Source organism: Thalassophryne amazonica, chromosome 18 (genome assembly GCF_902500255.1).
Source record: "Thalassophryne amazonica chromosome 18, fThaAma1.1, whole genome shotgun sequence".
In the NCBI taxonomy this organism is placed as follows: Eukaryota; Metazoa; Chordata; class Actinopteri; order Batrachoidiformes; family Batrachoididae; genus Thalassophryne; species Thalassophryne amazonica.
The window spans coordinates 66,784,321-66,800,937 of NC_047120.1; the positions used below are offsets into that span (position 1 = coordinate 66,784,321).

The 16,617-nt window shown below is 40.9% G+C and overlaps 2 protein-coding genes across 5 annotated transcripts in view; one reads left to right on the top strand and one right to left on the bottom strand.

The window, feature by feature from the left end:
* The window catches only part of mrtfab (myocardin related transcription factor Ab), an 86,910-nt gene extending 83,825 nt beyond the window's left edge, over positions 1 to 3,085 (bottom strand). For 2 of the 4 annotated variants that reach the window (XM_034194725.1, XM_034194722.1), the window contains exons 1-2: positions 2,929 to 3,085; positions 1,120 to 1,181 (exon numbers count right to left, since the gene is read on the bottom strand). The gene's annotated coding sequence lies outside the window, so the exon portion shown is untranslated. The remainder of the gene's footprint in view (positions 1 to 1,119; positions 1,182 to 2,928) is intronic. The other 2 variants (XM_034194723.1, XM_034194728.1) reach the window with 2 other exon arrangements.
* On the top strand, positions 2,068 to 16,223 carry LOC117531595 (SUN domain-containing protein 1-like). The gene is made up of 9 exons (XM_034194730.1): positions 2,068 to 2,216; positions 8,984 to 9,065; positions 9,157 to 9,371; positions 11,133 to 11,201; positions 12,475 to 13,320; positions 13,397 to 13,515; positions 13,592 to 13,765; positions 13,842 to 13,931; positions 15,899 to 16,223. Exons 2-9 carry the CDS (start codon positions 8,986 to 8,988, stop codon positions 16,139 to 16,141), a joined length of 1,836 nt encoding a protein of 611 aa, XP_034050621.1. The 5' UTR covers positions 2,068 to 2,216; positions 8,984 to 8,985; the 3' UTR covers positions 16,142 to 16,223.
* Positions 16,224 to 16,617: the final 394 nt, after the last annotated feature.

Consider the following 16,617-nt stretch of genomic DNA (forward strand, 5'->3'; position numbering starts at 1 on the left):
AACATGTGACTCATTTCAGGCAGACGTGGACACGGGCGGCTTTATGATTCTTCTGTGTAAACAGCGATGCCTCAAGCCCAACACATCGCAGCACTCTCATAAGTGTTCATTATGTATCCTACTGAAAGATGGAAATGAGGTGTTGTAGTGTCAGGATCTTAAATATTGTGCTGCAATAAAGTTTTTGATATTTTAGCCATTAACCACAGCAGTTCTGAGGCCAACACAAGCAAATAATATGAGTCAAAAGTCACAACTACCCATACGTGCAGTTAATAAACTCACACTGGACGACTCTGCACGTGACAAACAAATGTTACTTCATGCCGGCTTTCTCAACAGCTCATGTCCAGAAAAGTGCTGTTGAACACGCAGTGTCTATTAATGTGGTAAAATATACACAAAGTACTCCAGCATTCCTCTCTGCACGCACACACTGGCTTTTCAGATATGTATCTGAAAATACACATCTCCTGAACAGCAAAACTCTTTTCACAAGCAATACCATGAAAAAAAAAAAAAAGCAGCAACACCTCCCCATCTGGAAAGAGCAAAACACATTAGGGCACAATCCTCGACCAAGGGAAAGTCTGAACATTTATTTATTTAAAAAGGGAAACTGCTTCTGTGATATGCATTAATATCCCCCTGTAGTATCTAATCCCTGCCAAATGCACAACCTCTAATCTTTATCAATGTGTTTGAGATTTTGAATTTAAAATGTTCAAAAGTGCTCCATCATACACAGTTAAAGTGATGATTAATCACCACATTATGATGAGATTGTCTCCAAACTTCAACCAGTTCTTTGGGTTCCAACAACCAATATTTAAAAAAATGTCCACCATCAACCAACCAATCAATAAATACTGTATTCATTATTGTCATAATAACACAGTTATAAATAACAACAAGATATTGTTTAAAGCAACATTTATTCATGTAGAAAGAAGTATGCTTAGAAAGTGCAAAGTGTGCATATGACATTAATGTCCAGAGGAGCACAGCAGAAATATATATAAAAAGAAAAAGTACAATGGTACTGTCTTCAGCATAAAGTGTCATAAATCTGTTCATTATGAGCTTACCAGACAAATAATTAACATTTGTTATACTTACCCGAACTACTGAATCTTACAGGGATGTTTCTCCATTTCAGCAGGACAGAGTGATGAACCGTTCTTTGGGAGAAGAGAAAACGGACATTCAGTGTAAAATGTCAAAATTTGTTTTGTTGCTAAAGTACAGCTGCAATGAACAGACACCATCACTGCTAATTAATGTGCCTATTATTATGATGGTATTACAATCAACTCTGTACTGTATAAAACTTGAAATACTGTATATCAATGAGACACCATTGTGGCTTCTGCTTCTTTGTTTTAGGCAACTACTTTAAGTAAATAGCACTTTATTTTGAGAGCGGGGAAGAGTACTGTTCCATTCCCTCAACACAAGTGCCGAAACTTGTAGAATCAATATCAAGGTACACTGAAACTTTTTTGGTGGCACATGGTTGCCCATTACCTTTCAGGACACTTTGTTTTTTAACTTCCATTTGTCACCTGTCTGTATATAATACTAGCACTCTTGCTGAAATTCTATTGTACCTGTCTTTATTATACTGGACCTGTGTTAATGGCAAAAGTCCACCATTTCAAGAACTTTGGGACATAAAGACCAAACTATGGTATATAATAGAAACAATTTCTTTTGGCTATTCATGTTTTATTTTTTACTCACATTGAGCTTCATGTCAACTCCAAATGTACCTGGAGGCAAGCATGCTAACTGCTTATGCCACTGTGTGCTACCACGTATGTGCAGGTATACTAGCCTTTTCAATAACTTTCTGTGTATAGGGGTTAACAGCCTTCAGCTGTACAGGTGGTGCCTGAGCAGTATAGAAAATGGAATTTTTTTTAAGACTGTAGAATGTAAATTGTGGCAAGGATTGGTAAAAGGAAACTGCACATGACCCCAACTGTGCTTCTCAATTACATAGTTGATACATCTCAATAACTAAACCAACAGCCAGATTTCTAAGAAGACATGATCATGCTCCATGAACACCACAGACTGTTCCTGGTTTGTGTTGACAGACATGATTGGGGAGATGTGTAGTGTGCGATATACCACATATTGTGTGAATTAATCCAAACTGCACAAAGATTTCATGGGTTATGATGTGATGTTTGCCATCAGTCTACGTTAAAGTAAGTACACACAAGTTATATGAGGAAAAAGTCCACTAACTGCCATCCTGTGCCGGTTAGTGGGCTTCTGTTGGTGTTTATATCCATGATCTAACTCCTTTCTAACCTATTTTAGTATTACTTTATGTTATTTCCACTGCTTAGATGACACTGTTTGTCTGATTTTACCCTACTGAGGATTTATAAAGGTGTGATTTTAATCACCGATCATAAAAATAAGAAGTTGCCTGTCTAGCAGAAGCAATATATCAGCTGCAGATTAGTCGTGCCCAGTAACAGCTCCTGACAATAAACGATGATCACTGGTGAAAAGGGCGAGACAAATCCACGCTGCTGCTGCTGCTACTGCAGCAGGAGGCCTTTCTGCAGATGTCACAGCTGTCAGGGTCCAAAACAAGCCCGAGCTAAGCTCCTGTTAGCTTAGCTGTGTGCACTCAACTCGCAGGCGTGTACCGCTGCGAAAACCGACGCGTACAGATAAAACGCAAAAACGGTGACATTTTATTAACACAAGTTCCAGACCTGAAATGAATCCGGATCCGTTCCCGATCATCATAAACACATCTCAAAGTTAGCCAGCTACAGCTAGCATGCTAAGCTAAGAGCCCTGCTAGCTTACAGTGCGGTGCTATTCCTGCCCGTAAAGCCAACGATTTTTCCCCCCTCGACAATTCCGAGCCTCTGCCCGTTAAGTTGGTGTATTTGTGCTTACCTGTCATGGTGTCCGCCCGTATGCAGTATCTGTCAGTAACAGAGACATTTAGCATCACATCGCCTCTTCCGAACCACGAAAGAAAGTTTATCCGGAAAGCCCTCCTCTCCGGGCGCCAACTTCCTACGCAGCACCTTCCCAAACTGTTCACTAAACTCAGTAAAATTAACGGGATGTCAAGAAATATCACAACAATGTGTTGCCCGTTACATTCAAATTACAACTGTAAGAAATGAAAAGAAACAAATAAAAACTTGATTGACGTACGTAGACGGATGCGATCTTTGTCTCCATCTAGTGTCGATGTGGATGCACTACAACACACAAAAGCCGAATGTCGATGTTGCAGTTTGTTTTTCTTTGCTTTCCGCTTTCATTTTTCTTTCTCACCTTTTCGCGTGCAGACGTGTTTGCATGTCTGCTCTAATCTTCCAGGCCATCACTGATGCTTTGTGCGCTGCCACACTTTATTTTCAGCACATCAGGACAACATTAAAATGAGATTAGGCGAGATAAAATGAAGATGAAAAAGATAACATTTGATTAATGCAAACCAGACAAAATAGGATTAAGATAAAACAAGATAAAAATAAGACGAAGACAAATTAGATCTAAAATTAAGATAAACCAAGGTAAATAAGATTGAAATAAGATACAAAAAGACAAAAAAAAAAAAAAGATTGAGATAAGATAAAATAAGATTAAGACAAACCATATAATACGGTTGGTTGAGCTAATAGGGTTAATAAATGGAATAGTGTTGACAGTGTTGAATGCTTGGTCTCCAAAGTAAAGGTCAAACAAGGTCTACGTCTGTTGGATTCTATGACATGTGACATCCCTTACCAAAAAGTAGTACATACAAGTATGTTTCAAGTATACTTCCAGTTTACTTTTTAACTCAGCCACATGGGGTGTGCAGCCAGTACATTCTGAGTGCCGGTCCCAAGCCCGGATAAATGAGGAGGGTTGCGTCAGGAAGGGCATCCGGCATAAAACAAGCCAACCCAACTATGCAGACTCAGAATCGAATTTCCATACCGGATCGGTCGCGGCCCGGGTTAACAACGTCCGCCACCGGTGCTATTGCCCAACAGGGTGCGTGTGGAAATTGGGCTACTGCTGGGCGAAGACGACGAAGAAGAGGAGGAAAACGTTGCCACGAACAGCGGGAGAAGAAGAAAACTAGAAGGGCGGAAATGAGAGTGGGGACTTTGAATGTTGGTAGTATGACTGGTAAAGGGAGAGAGCTGGCTGATATGATGGAGAGGAGAAAGGTAGACATGTGTGTGCAAGAGACCAAGTGGAAGGGAAGTAAGAGCAGGAGCATCGGCGGTGGGTACAAGTTGTTGTACCATGGTGAGGACAGGAAGAGAAATGGTGTTGGGGTCATTTTAAAGGAAGAGTATGTTAAAAGTGTGTTGGAGGTTAAGCGAGTGTCTGACAGGGTGATGAGTGTGAAGTTGGAAATTGAAGGGGTGATGATGAATATCATCAGTGCATATGCCCCACAGGTAGGTTGTGAGATGAAGGAGAAAGAAGATTTCTGGAGTGTGTTAGATGAGGTGGTGGAGAGTGTGCCCAAGCATGAAAGAGTGGTGATAGGAGCAAACTTCAATGGGCATGTTGGTGAAGGGAACAGAGGTGATGAGGAAGTAATGGGTAGATATGGTATCAAGGATAGGAATGGGGAAGGACAGATGGTAGTTGATTTTGCAAAAAGGATGGAAATGGCTGTGGTGAATACCTACTGTAAGAAAAGGGAGGAGCACAGGGTAACATATAAGAGTGGAGGAAGGTGCACAAAGGTGGACTGCATTCTTTATAGGAGATGCAAGCTAAAAGAAATCACAGACTGTAAGGTGGTAGCAGGAGAGAGTGTCACTAGACAGCATAGGATGGTTGCTTGTAGGATGACTTTAGAGGTAAAGAAGAAGAAGAGAGTGAGAGCTCAACAAAGGATCAGATGGTGGAAGCTGAAGGAGGAAGACTGTTGTGTGAAATTTAGCGAGCAGGTGAGAGAAGCACTAGTTGGAGGGGAAGCAGTTTTGGACAACTGGAAAAGTACTGCAGATGTGGTGAGGGAGACAGCTAGGGCAGTACTGGGTATGACATCTGGACAGTGGAAGGAAGACAAGGAGACTTGATGGTGGAATGAAGAGGTCCAGGAAAGCATAAGGAGAAAGAGGTTGGCGAAAAAGTTTTGGGATAGTCGGAGAGATGAAGAAAGTAGACAGGAGTACAAGGAGATGTGGCGTAAGGCGAGAAGAGAAGTGGCAAAAGCAAAGGAAAAGGCATATTGCAAGCTGTACAAGAAGTTGAATAGTAAGGAAGGAGAAAAGGACTTGTACCGATTGGCCAGACAAAGGGACAGAGCTGGAAAGGATGTGCAGCAGGTTAGGGTGGTAAAAGATGCACATGGTAATGTGCTGACAAGTGAGGAGTGTGTGCTGAGAAGGTGGAGGGAATATTTTGAAGAGTTGATGAATAAAGAAAATGAGCGAGAGAAAAGGCTGGATGATGTGGTGAGAGTAAATCAGGAAGTAAAAGAGATTAGCAAGGAAGAAGTGAGGGCTGCTATGAAGAGGATGAAGAGTGGAAAGGCAGTTGGTCCAGATGACATTCCAGTGGAGGCATGGAAATGTCTAGGAGAGATGGCAGTAGAGTTTCTAACCAGATTGTTTAATAAAATCTTGGAAAGTGAGAGGATGCCTGAGGAGTGGAGACGAAGTGTGCTGGTTCCTATTTTCAAGAACAAGGGTGATGTGCAGAGCTGCAGTAACTACAGAGGCATAAAGCTGATCAGCCACAGCATGAAGTTATGGGAAAGAGTAGTAGAAGCTAGGCTTAGAAAACAGGTGAAGATCTGTGAGCAGCAATATGGTTTCATACCGAGAAAGAGCACTACAGATGCAATGTTTGCTCTGAGAATACTGTTGGAAAAGTACAGAGAAGGACAGAAAGAGTTACATTGTGTGTTTGTGGACTTAGAAAAAGCTTATGATAGGGTGCCAAGAGAAGAGTTGTGGCATTGTATGAGGAAGTCTGGAGTGTCAGAGAAGTATGTTAGGGTAGTGCAGGACATGTACAAGAATAGTGTGACAGCGGTGAGATGCGCAGTCGGAATGACAGACTCATTCAAGGTGGAGGTGGGATTACACCAAGGATCAGCTCTGAGTCCGTTCTTGTTTGCAGTGGTGATGGACAGGTTGACAGATGAGATCAGACAGGAGTCCCCATGGACTATGATGTTTGCAGATGACATTGTGATCTGTAGTGAGAGTAGAGAGCAAGTTGAGTCTAGTCTGGAGAAGTGGAGATATGCTTTGGAGAGAAGGCGAATGAAAGTCAGTAGAAGCAAGACTGAGTACATGTGTGTGAACGAGAGGGAGCCCAGTGGAATAGTGCAGTTACAAGGAGTAGAAGTGGTGAAAGTAGATGAGTTTAAATATTTGGGGTCAACTGTTCAAAGTAATGGAGAGTGTGGTAGAGAGGTGAAGAAGAGAGCGCAGGCAGGGTGGAGTGGGTGGAGAAAGGTGGCAGGAGTGATTTGTGACCGAAGAATATCAGCAAGAGTGAAGGGGAAAGTTTACAAAACAGTAGTGAGACCAGCTATGTTGTATGGTTTAGAGACAGTGGCACTAACAAAAAGACAGGAGGCAGAGCTGGAGGTGGCAGAGCTGAAGATGTTGAGATTCTCTTTGGGAGTGACAAGAATGGACAAGATTAGGAATGAACATATCAGAGGGACAGCTCAGGTGGGACGGTTTGGAGACAAAGTCAGAGAGGCGAGATTGAGATGGTTTGGACATGTGCAGAGGAGGGACACAGGGTATATAGGGAGAAGGATGCTGAGGATGGAGCCACCAGGCAGGAGGAGAAGAGGGAGACCAAAGAGGAGGTTCATGGATGTGCTGAGAGAGGACATGCAGGTGGTTGGTGTGACAGAGGAAAATACAGAGGACAGCGTGAGATGGAAACGATTGATCTGCTGTGGCGACCCCTAACGGGAACAGCCGAAAGACAAAGAAGATACTTCCAGTTTACTTTTTATATACTTATCAGTACTATTTTTTGGTAAGGGATATGTTACCCCGTAACGTGATAAGTAAGGATGATACATGGTCCAAACTATTCCTTTTTAAAACCGTGTTAACTCGACTAGTAATTTGTATCATGTTTTACTGAAATTGGAGCAACTTTAACTTTTGACCCCTGTACAAAATGAAACTGACCTTTGTCATCATTCTTGCTGTTTTTATCCCATAACTCTATGGAATTCAGTCACAGATAGTCCAAACTACACCTTTTTGGAATCTTTATGATCAGGCAAATAATGTGGAATATTTTTCAAAATGATTGGAGCATCTTTTAATTTTGACCTCTGTGTAATTCTTCAATTGACCCCTACCTGACCACCGATTGAAAAGTCAAGTGGCCAATCGGTTTTTTTCAAAAGAAGATCATCTGGGGAGTATTTCTGCTGAATTTGATGCTTTTATCACCATTTGCAGGATTCCCCTCTAAATATTCTCTTATCTGCTGCACTAGAACCATATCTAAGCATAATAGAAGCTGGAAATTGGACATCATCTGTAGAATGTGGGATCATATTTACAATTACATTTATGTGTTTTTTATGAATATTACATTTCATTGGCTTGTAATTTGAGCAGGTTTAGTGTGTGTGTGTGTGGGGGGGGTAAAACAATTGTTGGTTGATTTGTGACCTGTGTTACTGTGGTCCAGTTGTTGATTGAAATTGTTTTTGTAATTTAAAAACAAATAAAAACCAATAAAAATAATGGAGAAAAAAACGTGATTAAGCCAAACCAAATCAAATAAGGCTAAGATAAAACAAGATAAAAATAAGATTAAGATAAAGAAAATAAGATATTAAGATGAAATACGACTATGTCAGAGTAAAAGAAAATATAATGAAATAAAAGAAGCTAAAGTAATATAAGATAAATTAAGAGATAAAACAAGTTTCGATTAAGTTAATACAAGATCATATTAAGATAAAACAAAATTATATTAAGCTAAAACGAGGTAAGATCATCCTTTTTTAGTTCTACTTTGGGGAAATCTGCAGTTTCACAGATAGGAGACTAGAAAGTGATTAATGAAAAACTAAACAAGCAATAAAACAAGAGGAAATATATAAAAATCCTTCACTATCATAGGTCATGAGCTATTTTGCTTTATCCTAGAAGAACTAGGTGTTGACTCTCCGCTCTCCCTTGAGGTTGAGGATGATTGTCTTCCATCGGTGGCAGGTTTAGCAATGTGTTCTGGTAAAAGTCATGAGTCCAAGCTTGGTTCCACATGTGTCTTCCTTCAGTGAGGACAACAAAATGAAGCAGGAAGAGAATTGACTCGTATTTTCCACTTGCTCCTTGTTGGATATTTGGGTGATCTTCTCCTGGTTGAGAGCTGCTTCCCATCTCTTATTGTCAATGTTGGTCCTCAGTGTTGCTTTGAGGTTGTCCTTAAAGTGCTGCTTCTTTCCTCCTCGTGATTGTTTTCCTTCCTTGAGCTGACTGTAAAAGACCTGTTTCAGAAGTGAGGGATGATTGTTGTTGATTAAATGCCTTAAATGCTGATGGAGATCAGTTTTGATGTCCTCTCAGATAATCTTCAAAAACACTGCAAAGATGGCATTGGTGGAAGCCTTCCAGGTGGTGAAGGCGCCTCTTGTTCCTCCTGATTTGTAGAAGGGTGACAACTGTCAACTACGATGACATTGCCTTCCACATTGCCTGACATTGCCTTCATTGCTATCCACATCCCTTCCTCATTCATCTCAATCCTCCTCCCCGTTTTCTAGTACACCCATTTAGATCTCCACCAACAATCTCCTTTTTTTCCTCTCTCCTGTTTGGCTCAAAGATCTTCATCCATTTGAGCTTCAAATGCCCAATTTTTACAGCCAAATTCAGGAACATACACACAAATCAAATTCTTTAATGAATTGGATGGAAGATGTTCCAGGTATCAGATCAAATGCATCACTGCTTCCATGTTTCAGCTGATGGTCTGTCTTTATATCCAGGCATGTTGCGAAGAAGTTCTCGCCTCTGTGCTTTAGGATACTACAGAGCAGATGGATCACCAACTGTCACCTACAGTGAAAGGTAAAATGTGTATGTGTGTGCATGTGTGTGTTGCATGCTTAAGAGTGATGTTTTTATGATTTCTGTTGCATTTTTTATTTTATTTTTTTAGTAAATTTCATAAGGTGAAAGTAAAGCCCCTTGTGTTCCCCGCCGAGAATGATTCACAGCCGTGTTCGGACAACGAAGAGATCCGCGACCAGCCGAACATGAACGTCCAGAACAAAGCCACAGATACCAGCAACAATGGCACAGCTGTAGACACTCCGCCCGAAAACACTGTGGCAGTGGTGATGGCGGGGGCACCCACCAAGAGAAGAGACGGAAGTAAAGACTCACTTATTTACTGCTTCAGTTACAGAAAGACCAGTACGAGATATTTACCAGCAAGAAGATTCAGTTTCCATCTAATTCTGTATGTGGGGAAGATTAAATAACAATTAGAGGCCTGATGTGGCCAGAAGGTTGGGTCTAATCTGGAATAGAAACCATAAAATATTGGTGAGGATGTGCAAAAAGATGCTGTCATGAAAGCCGGTCTCCCAATGCTTTTTTTTTTCCTTTTTGTTTTTTAATTTGTGTGCATTTTTGGCACACACACACACAAAAAAAGTCAGATACCCAATCGGGGTCTAAAAACAGTTAGAATCTGTGGTAAAAGTAGTGTTGCAGAACACTGTGACCCATCGGGAAAGTTTTAAACATGTTTAAAAAATTTGTGGCATCAGGTCAAATCATGATCTACAGAGTATGACTGATCAGACTTAACTGATGCAGATTGGGGTAATCTTGTGCAAAAGTAGTTGAAACAAGCATAACAAATGTTATGCTTGTGACTTTGTGCTTGTTGGGGAGGTGATGGTCTAGTGGTTAAGCGATGGGCTTCAGATCAGAAGATCCTCGGTTCAAAATCCAGCCAGACTGGACAATCACTAAAGGCCCTTGGGCAAGGTTCTTAATCCCCTAGTTGCTCCCTGTGTGTAGTGAGGGCCTTACATGGCAGCACCCTGAATTCAGTGTGTGAGTGTTTCTGTATAAATGTGAGGCATCACTGTAAAGCGCTTTGAGCTCCTGATGCAGATGGAAAAGCGCTCTATAAATGAAGTCCATTTTACCATTAGATACAATATACAGTAATTGCGACCTACTGTTCTCTGAGCAGACGCCTCCTCCTCCTCTTCTATATGAAATTCATCAAAACCATGTCATGCTTTTTAACACAAGACTGTGTTGAGATGAATAAATACTAGGATTTCATCTTTGCAAAAAAGTTTGAGGCAGGAGCACACACACAAAAAAACAAACAACAAAAAAATTTGTAATGGTAGTTGCTTATGTACTCTGGCATATTCGGTAATATATGAATGTATTAGGCAATATTTGGCTGCACTCATACTATGTAAGCAGATATAAAGTAGTTGGTAATACAAATGTCAGCTATTTTAATTCCTCAATTTTGAAATCAGGATGGGCCAAAAATGGGCAATCTGAGACCAACCTATGAAATCTAAAAAATTATTCAATCTTTATGATAAAAACTGAGCACATTTGGAATATGTTCTACTATGTTTTGAAACAGATCCACATAAAGAGGAGGTACCAGGACTGTTCTACATTATTTTGTCAAATTGCAAATACAGCATAAAAAAATAAATAAAATAAAATAAAACTTTTTATAAAAGTTGCTGTAACTAACTCATGTGGAATGTGACAACATTTAGGGGCACACTTGCATAAAGAGGCTGAAAGAAGAAGAAATTCCGAGTGGTTAGCAGGGCATGCATGAGGTTAATGGAGTCAGTCAGAGTGCAAAATCTCTGCCAGTAACTCCATAAAAATAGTTGCATATTCAGCTCTGAAACCTTGAGGTGTGATAGAGGCAGGCGAGGACCAGTGAACCTCTGGTTTTGGGCCACATTGGTATTTTTTAACATGCAAAATCAAATAAATTAAAATAAAGTTGCTTATGAAGCCTTGTTGCTAATCACAGGATCCTGGTGGCCAGTGTTGCTTACAGTCTACGGTTCTCATGTGTGACCTTGTCAACTTTCACTGTGATCAGTCACAAACTTTTTTGTCAATCTGCAGGTGATTCCATCTGGAATGTTTATGCAATGATGGGATGCACGTTTGTGTTCCTGTCATTTCTGTCTTTAGGTGAGTCGATTAACAGTCATCAAAAATCTCATTGTTCAATGTTTTCACAGTTGAATTTAACTGCGCAAGTGGTATTTTAACACTCAATGTTACACCTTACACCGTGCTGTTGTCTCTTAAAGCTGATCATATCAGTGTTGATTCAGTTCATTAACTCTCCTAAGGTTTAATTTTAGTGAGGAATTAGAAATAGTTTTTGTGATGCCTGTCTGCATGGCTGTCAAAATTTACTCGTATACTTTTAAAGCTAAACAATTTACTCGTATACTTTTAAAGCTAAACAACAGTGTAAAAATTCTCTGTAGTATTGAAAACGCTCTTTCGTGTGATAAAGTAATACTGCATATGTGTATAAAAGAGTTAATAGTTTACTGTATCATACTGCAAGCATAACTAAGTCAGAGGAAGTGAAAGTTATAGATATTGAAAACAATGTTAATTTTAACACTGTGCATTAATACTCAGGATTTTGCAGTGTGCATGAACACAAGGGAGTGTGAGTTGATAACGTGATGCTTTGTGGCGTTTTCGGTGAATCAAATTTTTTTTCAAGTGTGTAACGGGTAATAAAATGAAATGAGTTGGGCAAACAATGAACATCAGCAGGCAGCTGACTCATATTACACAAGTGCTGACGTTTCTATTTGTGCAGTTGAAATATTTTGTCACAGTGGAAATAGAAAAGTAAAGTTAAATCCTGGGTGCTGGAAGGAACCCACTTGGGGAGGAAGCAGAGAAAAAAAAGAGAGAAAAGCTGTAGAACAAGTGTAATGTTGGTCTGGTGTCATTCTCACCTTTATGACGGTGTCAATTTGTAACAATTTAAAATATATTAAAGATTCCAAGTGTCACATAGGTCACAATTTAATTTTGTTCAGCTTGCAAAACAACGATCAGAAAAGTAAAGTTTAGCACACAATTGAGTTGGCCGAGCATGATCCTTTGCTGTCTCTAGTGGCACCATGTGGCAGTTTGATGGAATTACACCTGAAACATCGATGGTTATATTGCACACCTGCATTTTATAGATGTTTATGTGGATGTTTGCAGTTCTTACTAAGTGACAACCCCAGGAGAGAATGTTAATCACATTATTGTAGTTGTTTTTATGTCTCTATTTCAGTCCATGATTCAGATTTTAGTTTTCCAGCTGGACAGTTATCCAGCTATCTTCTTCCATCTTGCTCTGTAAGACAGACTCCAGCTATGTTTGTTTTCCTACATGTTCCTAACATTTTTATATTTGCACCATTTGTGTCTCTGAATGCTTCAGGAGTTATACAGTGCAGACAAATAAAAATGCAAATAGGAGACACTCAGCGAGATCTGCTCCCAGTGAAGGAGCTTCTGAAGGTGTTTCCCTCTGGGACAGCAAAGGAGCTTCAGCAGGAACTAGTGTCAGTGAAAGAACATCTCACAAACTCTGTGAAGAAGCTTCAGCAGGAACTAGAGTCAGTGGAAGAACGTCACACAAACTCTGTGAAAAAGCTTCAGCAGGAACTAGAGTCAGGGGAAGAACGTCACACAAACTCTGTGAAGAAGCTTCAGCAGGAACTAGAGTCAGGGGAAGAACGTCACACAAACTCTGTGAAGAAGCTTCAGCAGGAACTAGAGTCAGGGGAAGAATCTCACACAAACGTAATGAAGAAGCTTCAGCAGGAACTAGAATCAGGGGAAGAATCTCACACAAACTCAGTGAAGAAGCTTCAGCAGCAACGAGAGTCAGTAGAAGAACGTCACACAAACTCTGTGAAGGAGCTTCAGCAGGAACTAACGTCAGTAAAAGAACATCACACAAACTCAATGAAGAAGCTTCAGCAGGAACTAGAGTCAGTAGAAGAACGTCACACAAACTCAGTGAAGGAGCTTCAGCAGGAACTAGAGTCAGTAGAAGAACGTCACACAAACTCAATGAAGAAGCTTCAGCAGGAACTAGCGTCAGTAGAAGAACGTCACACAAACTCAGTGAAGGAGCTTCAGCAGGAACTAGAGTCTGTCACAAACTGTCTGGTATTTTTAGTGGAGAAACTTCAGGAGGAGTTCCAGGCTACAAAAAAGCTGGTGAAAGCTGTAGCTCCTGTGGCAGACTCAATGCCAAACTTCGCTCTGGAATCACAAGGTAGCTGACCTCACCACCTCTTTCATTCCGATCTGCTCGTATGCTTTATTTGTTTTTTTTTTAAATCTGCACGCAGGTGCCAGAGTTCTCCATCATCGCTCGTCTGCCACACTTGGTCCACAGTCCCACAAAAGGATGTGGGAAATGTTTCAAAACCATTGGGATCCACACACAAAACAGCAACATGTTATTGAGGTACTTACCAGCCAATCATAAAGGAGATGTGAACCAGAACCATGGTTGTTCAGAAGACACCTTCTTGTTTCCTCAGGGGAAATCATCTCTGTATCCCGGTGACTGCTGGGCCTTTGCAGGGGAGGTGGGACATCTTTTTATCGCCCTGTCCCATCCAGTTCACATCACTCACGTAACGCTGGGACACATAACAAGGAGCCAGTCTTTGATTGGCGACATTCCCAGCGCTCCAAGGCAGTTTTCCATCTATGTGCGTGCCCCATTATTCCTGTATGTGTCACCATTATTCACATAGACCCTTTGACCGATCTCTCTGCGTCTTTCAGGGAATGAGGACACAAGACGAGAAAGGAACCCACTTGGGGAGGTTTGTTTATGATCGGAATGGTGAATCCTTTCAGACCTTCGACCTGCCTGTGAGTACACTCATTCAATACACAATACATTTGTATGTCCCCAAGAGAGGTATTTTGCTGCATGGATTCTCCTTGAAGTTAAGAACAGATTTCGCTGCACCACACCAACAGTTTAAAGCATGTTTAAAGCATGACATTGGACAAGCTTTTAAACAGTCACGTTCACCAACGATAAAATATCTGGACTCATTTATGTACAATTAGATATTTCCCATATATTTGCACGGGGCTGGAGATTTAACCTTCACCTCTGTCCGATCCTAACCAAAATAAAAACCACTTCCTCTTGTCCACAGGCCCAGCGTACCTGCTGCATTTCATCACAATCAGATTAGGCATTCTGAAGATATCTTGCTAAAACCCCTTCACACTCGGCCATGTTTCTACAACATCTGCACAAAAAAATTTGGAGGATGCAGTAAGAACCTGTACAGTTTATTAGTAATGCAAACTGTCAAGGACACATGGTGTTGTTTACATGGATGTGGAGGATGTGGTCGTACTATGGGCACCTTTAAAAAAAATATGCAGTGAGGACCTGGTCGAATCAGGATGCAGTAAAATAAAGATGTATTAGCAAGTGCAGTGACATGTTAACCATTTAATTAAACCTAATAGGGACTTCAGTGACATAGGATAAGTGTGCCGTGGACCAGGCCCTCCCAGCAGTAATCTGTGGACCGGTTTGTTCCATTCAATGTCCGTGCCGCTGAAACACAGCGCCCCCCCCCCCCCCAAAAAACAAATCTGCTTCCCCCAGCTCCTCATACAACTCCAGGTTCACTTCAAGTATGTACATGCGGGGCATATTTAAGTGTGTGTTCATAAAAGAGAGAGGCCTGTTGGCAGGAGAGCCGCTTATTTGTACATGTGGACACAAGAAAACTTGCAAAATAAAAAGTGAGACATTTCGCAGTATTGATCAGAACATGATGTGCGATGTGATGGTTTTCAGCAAGAATGCATTGCACATGGAATGCGCGTGGTAAGAAATTAATGGGAACATGCTAGGCACTATGAGAGCACGGCAAGGATGGAATCAGGAAAAAACTGTGGACTTGAAAACAGGACATATTGTTTTCCCCATTTTGACCACGTCTCCGCTGCACTCATCAAAATTTTCAGAATGGAGTGCGGTTTTTGTGGTCTTCACCCGAGTGTGACGGGGTTATAGCATTCATACAAAGGTAGAGGTTAAAGCGGCCACCTTCACAAGAACGTGCGCCTCCATCTGCATCGCCAAAAATGGAGGCTACATCCAATTTGATCTGAATCCGGAAGGAGATCCAGAGCTGGCATATTACATTATTTTGGACATTAGTCCAGTAGATCACTCAAATCATTAATATAGTTATAGGAACAATTTTTCAGCCATTTGCAATAATACTACACATTCTGTGCAATAATACTTGTAGACTCATGGAATATTACGTAACATTCTTTTTGCTTGTATATGGTGTAATGCATTCTACTGTATATTAGTCTGCACTGAACTTGAATTCCGTATTTTGGTAATTATTTTTCTTCGACATTATTTTTGCATACTTGCACTGTTGTTCTGTGACTGTCCCTATGCTGCAAATTTCTATATTGTAAATTTCCCAGTCGTGGGACTATTAAAGGATTATCTTATCTCAGTCCCACAGGGGTAGATGGGGGCCACATACAGAGAGTGCAATATCACTTATATGTCAGGTAATTCGAAGTATGTAACATCTCTCTATAAGAGGACAATCAAATACTTAAAAGGATGATTTTGAAAAATACAGACACCAAAGAAGGAACTATGACAAAAGTGATGATATGTACAACTTTCATATTGTAAATTTTACCCCCCACTGGTTGCACAGACTGTGGCTTCAATTGCTTGAAGTGCCAAGTGTGCGATGTGAAACAGCTCTGATGAAATGTATCTCCGTGACCCTTGTCTGACCCCTCTGTTAAAACTCTCTGCTCTCTGTTACCAGGAACCATCCAAAGATCATATCATCAGATATGTTAAGCTGCAGATAGAAGAAAACTGGGGCAACATAGACTTCACCTGCCTCTATGACTTCAGGGTTCACGGCAAACTCAAAAAGACACACAATGCCAGAAGAACAATATCCTCTTCCACTACCCAGTCTGCAGCACACGGGGTGGTGGAAGTGTCTATGAGACGAGACTGTAGACACGGATGCAACATTCCTTCTTATCTTCTGTATATTTGAACATTATTATAGATATGAATGAACTGTACACATTTCTGTGCATGTTTTGTTCTATGGACTGTTGAATAAAGGATCACACTTTGTTTTTTTACACACCTGATATAATTGTGCACAACCAGTGGTTTTAGCAAGCGGCCGCAAACCCCACTTATGTGCTCACACATTCGGTGCAAAATAGTTTTTCCAAAACACCAGAAGGAAACGTCAGCTGCCACCACGCACAGACGTGTCCAGGAAATGGGTTACAAGCGTTCCATTCAGTGTCAGGCCACCGCTGAACCAGAGACAATATCAGAAGAGTCTGACCTGGATTAAAAACAGGACTGGATCCTTACTCAGTCGTCCAAAGTCGGCTTTCCAGATGAAAGTAAATTTCGCATTTCATTTGGCAATCAAGGTCCCAGAGTCTGGAGGAAGAGTGGAGAAGCACAGAGTCCAAGTTGCTTGAAGTCCAGTGTGACGTTTCCACAGTCGGT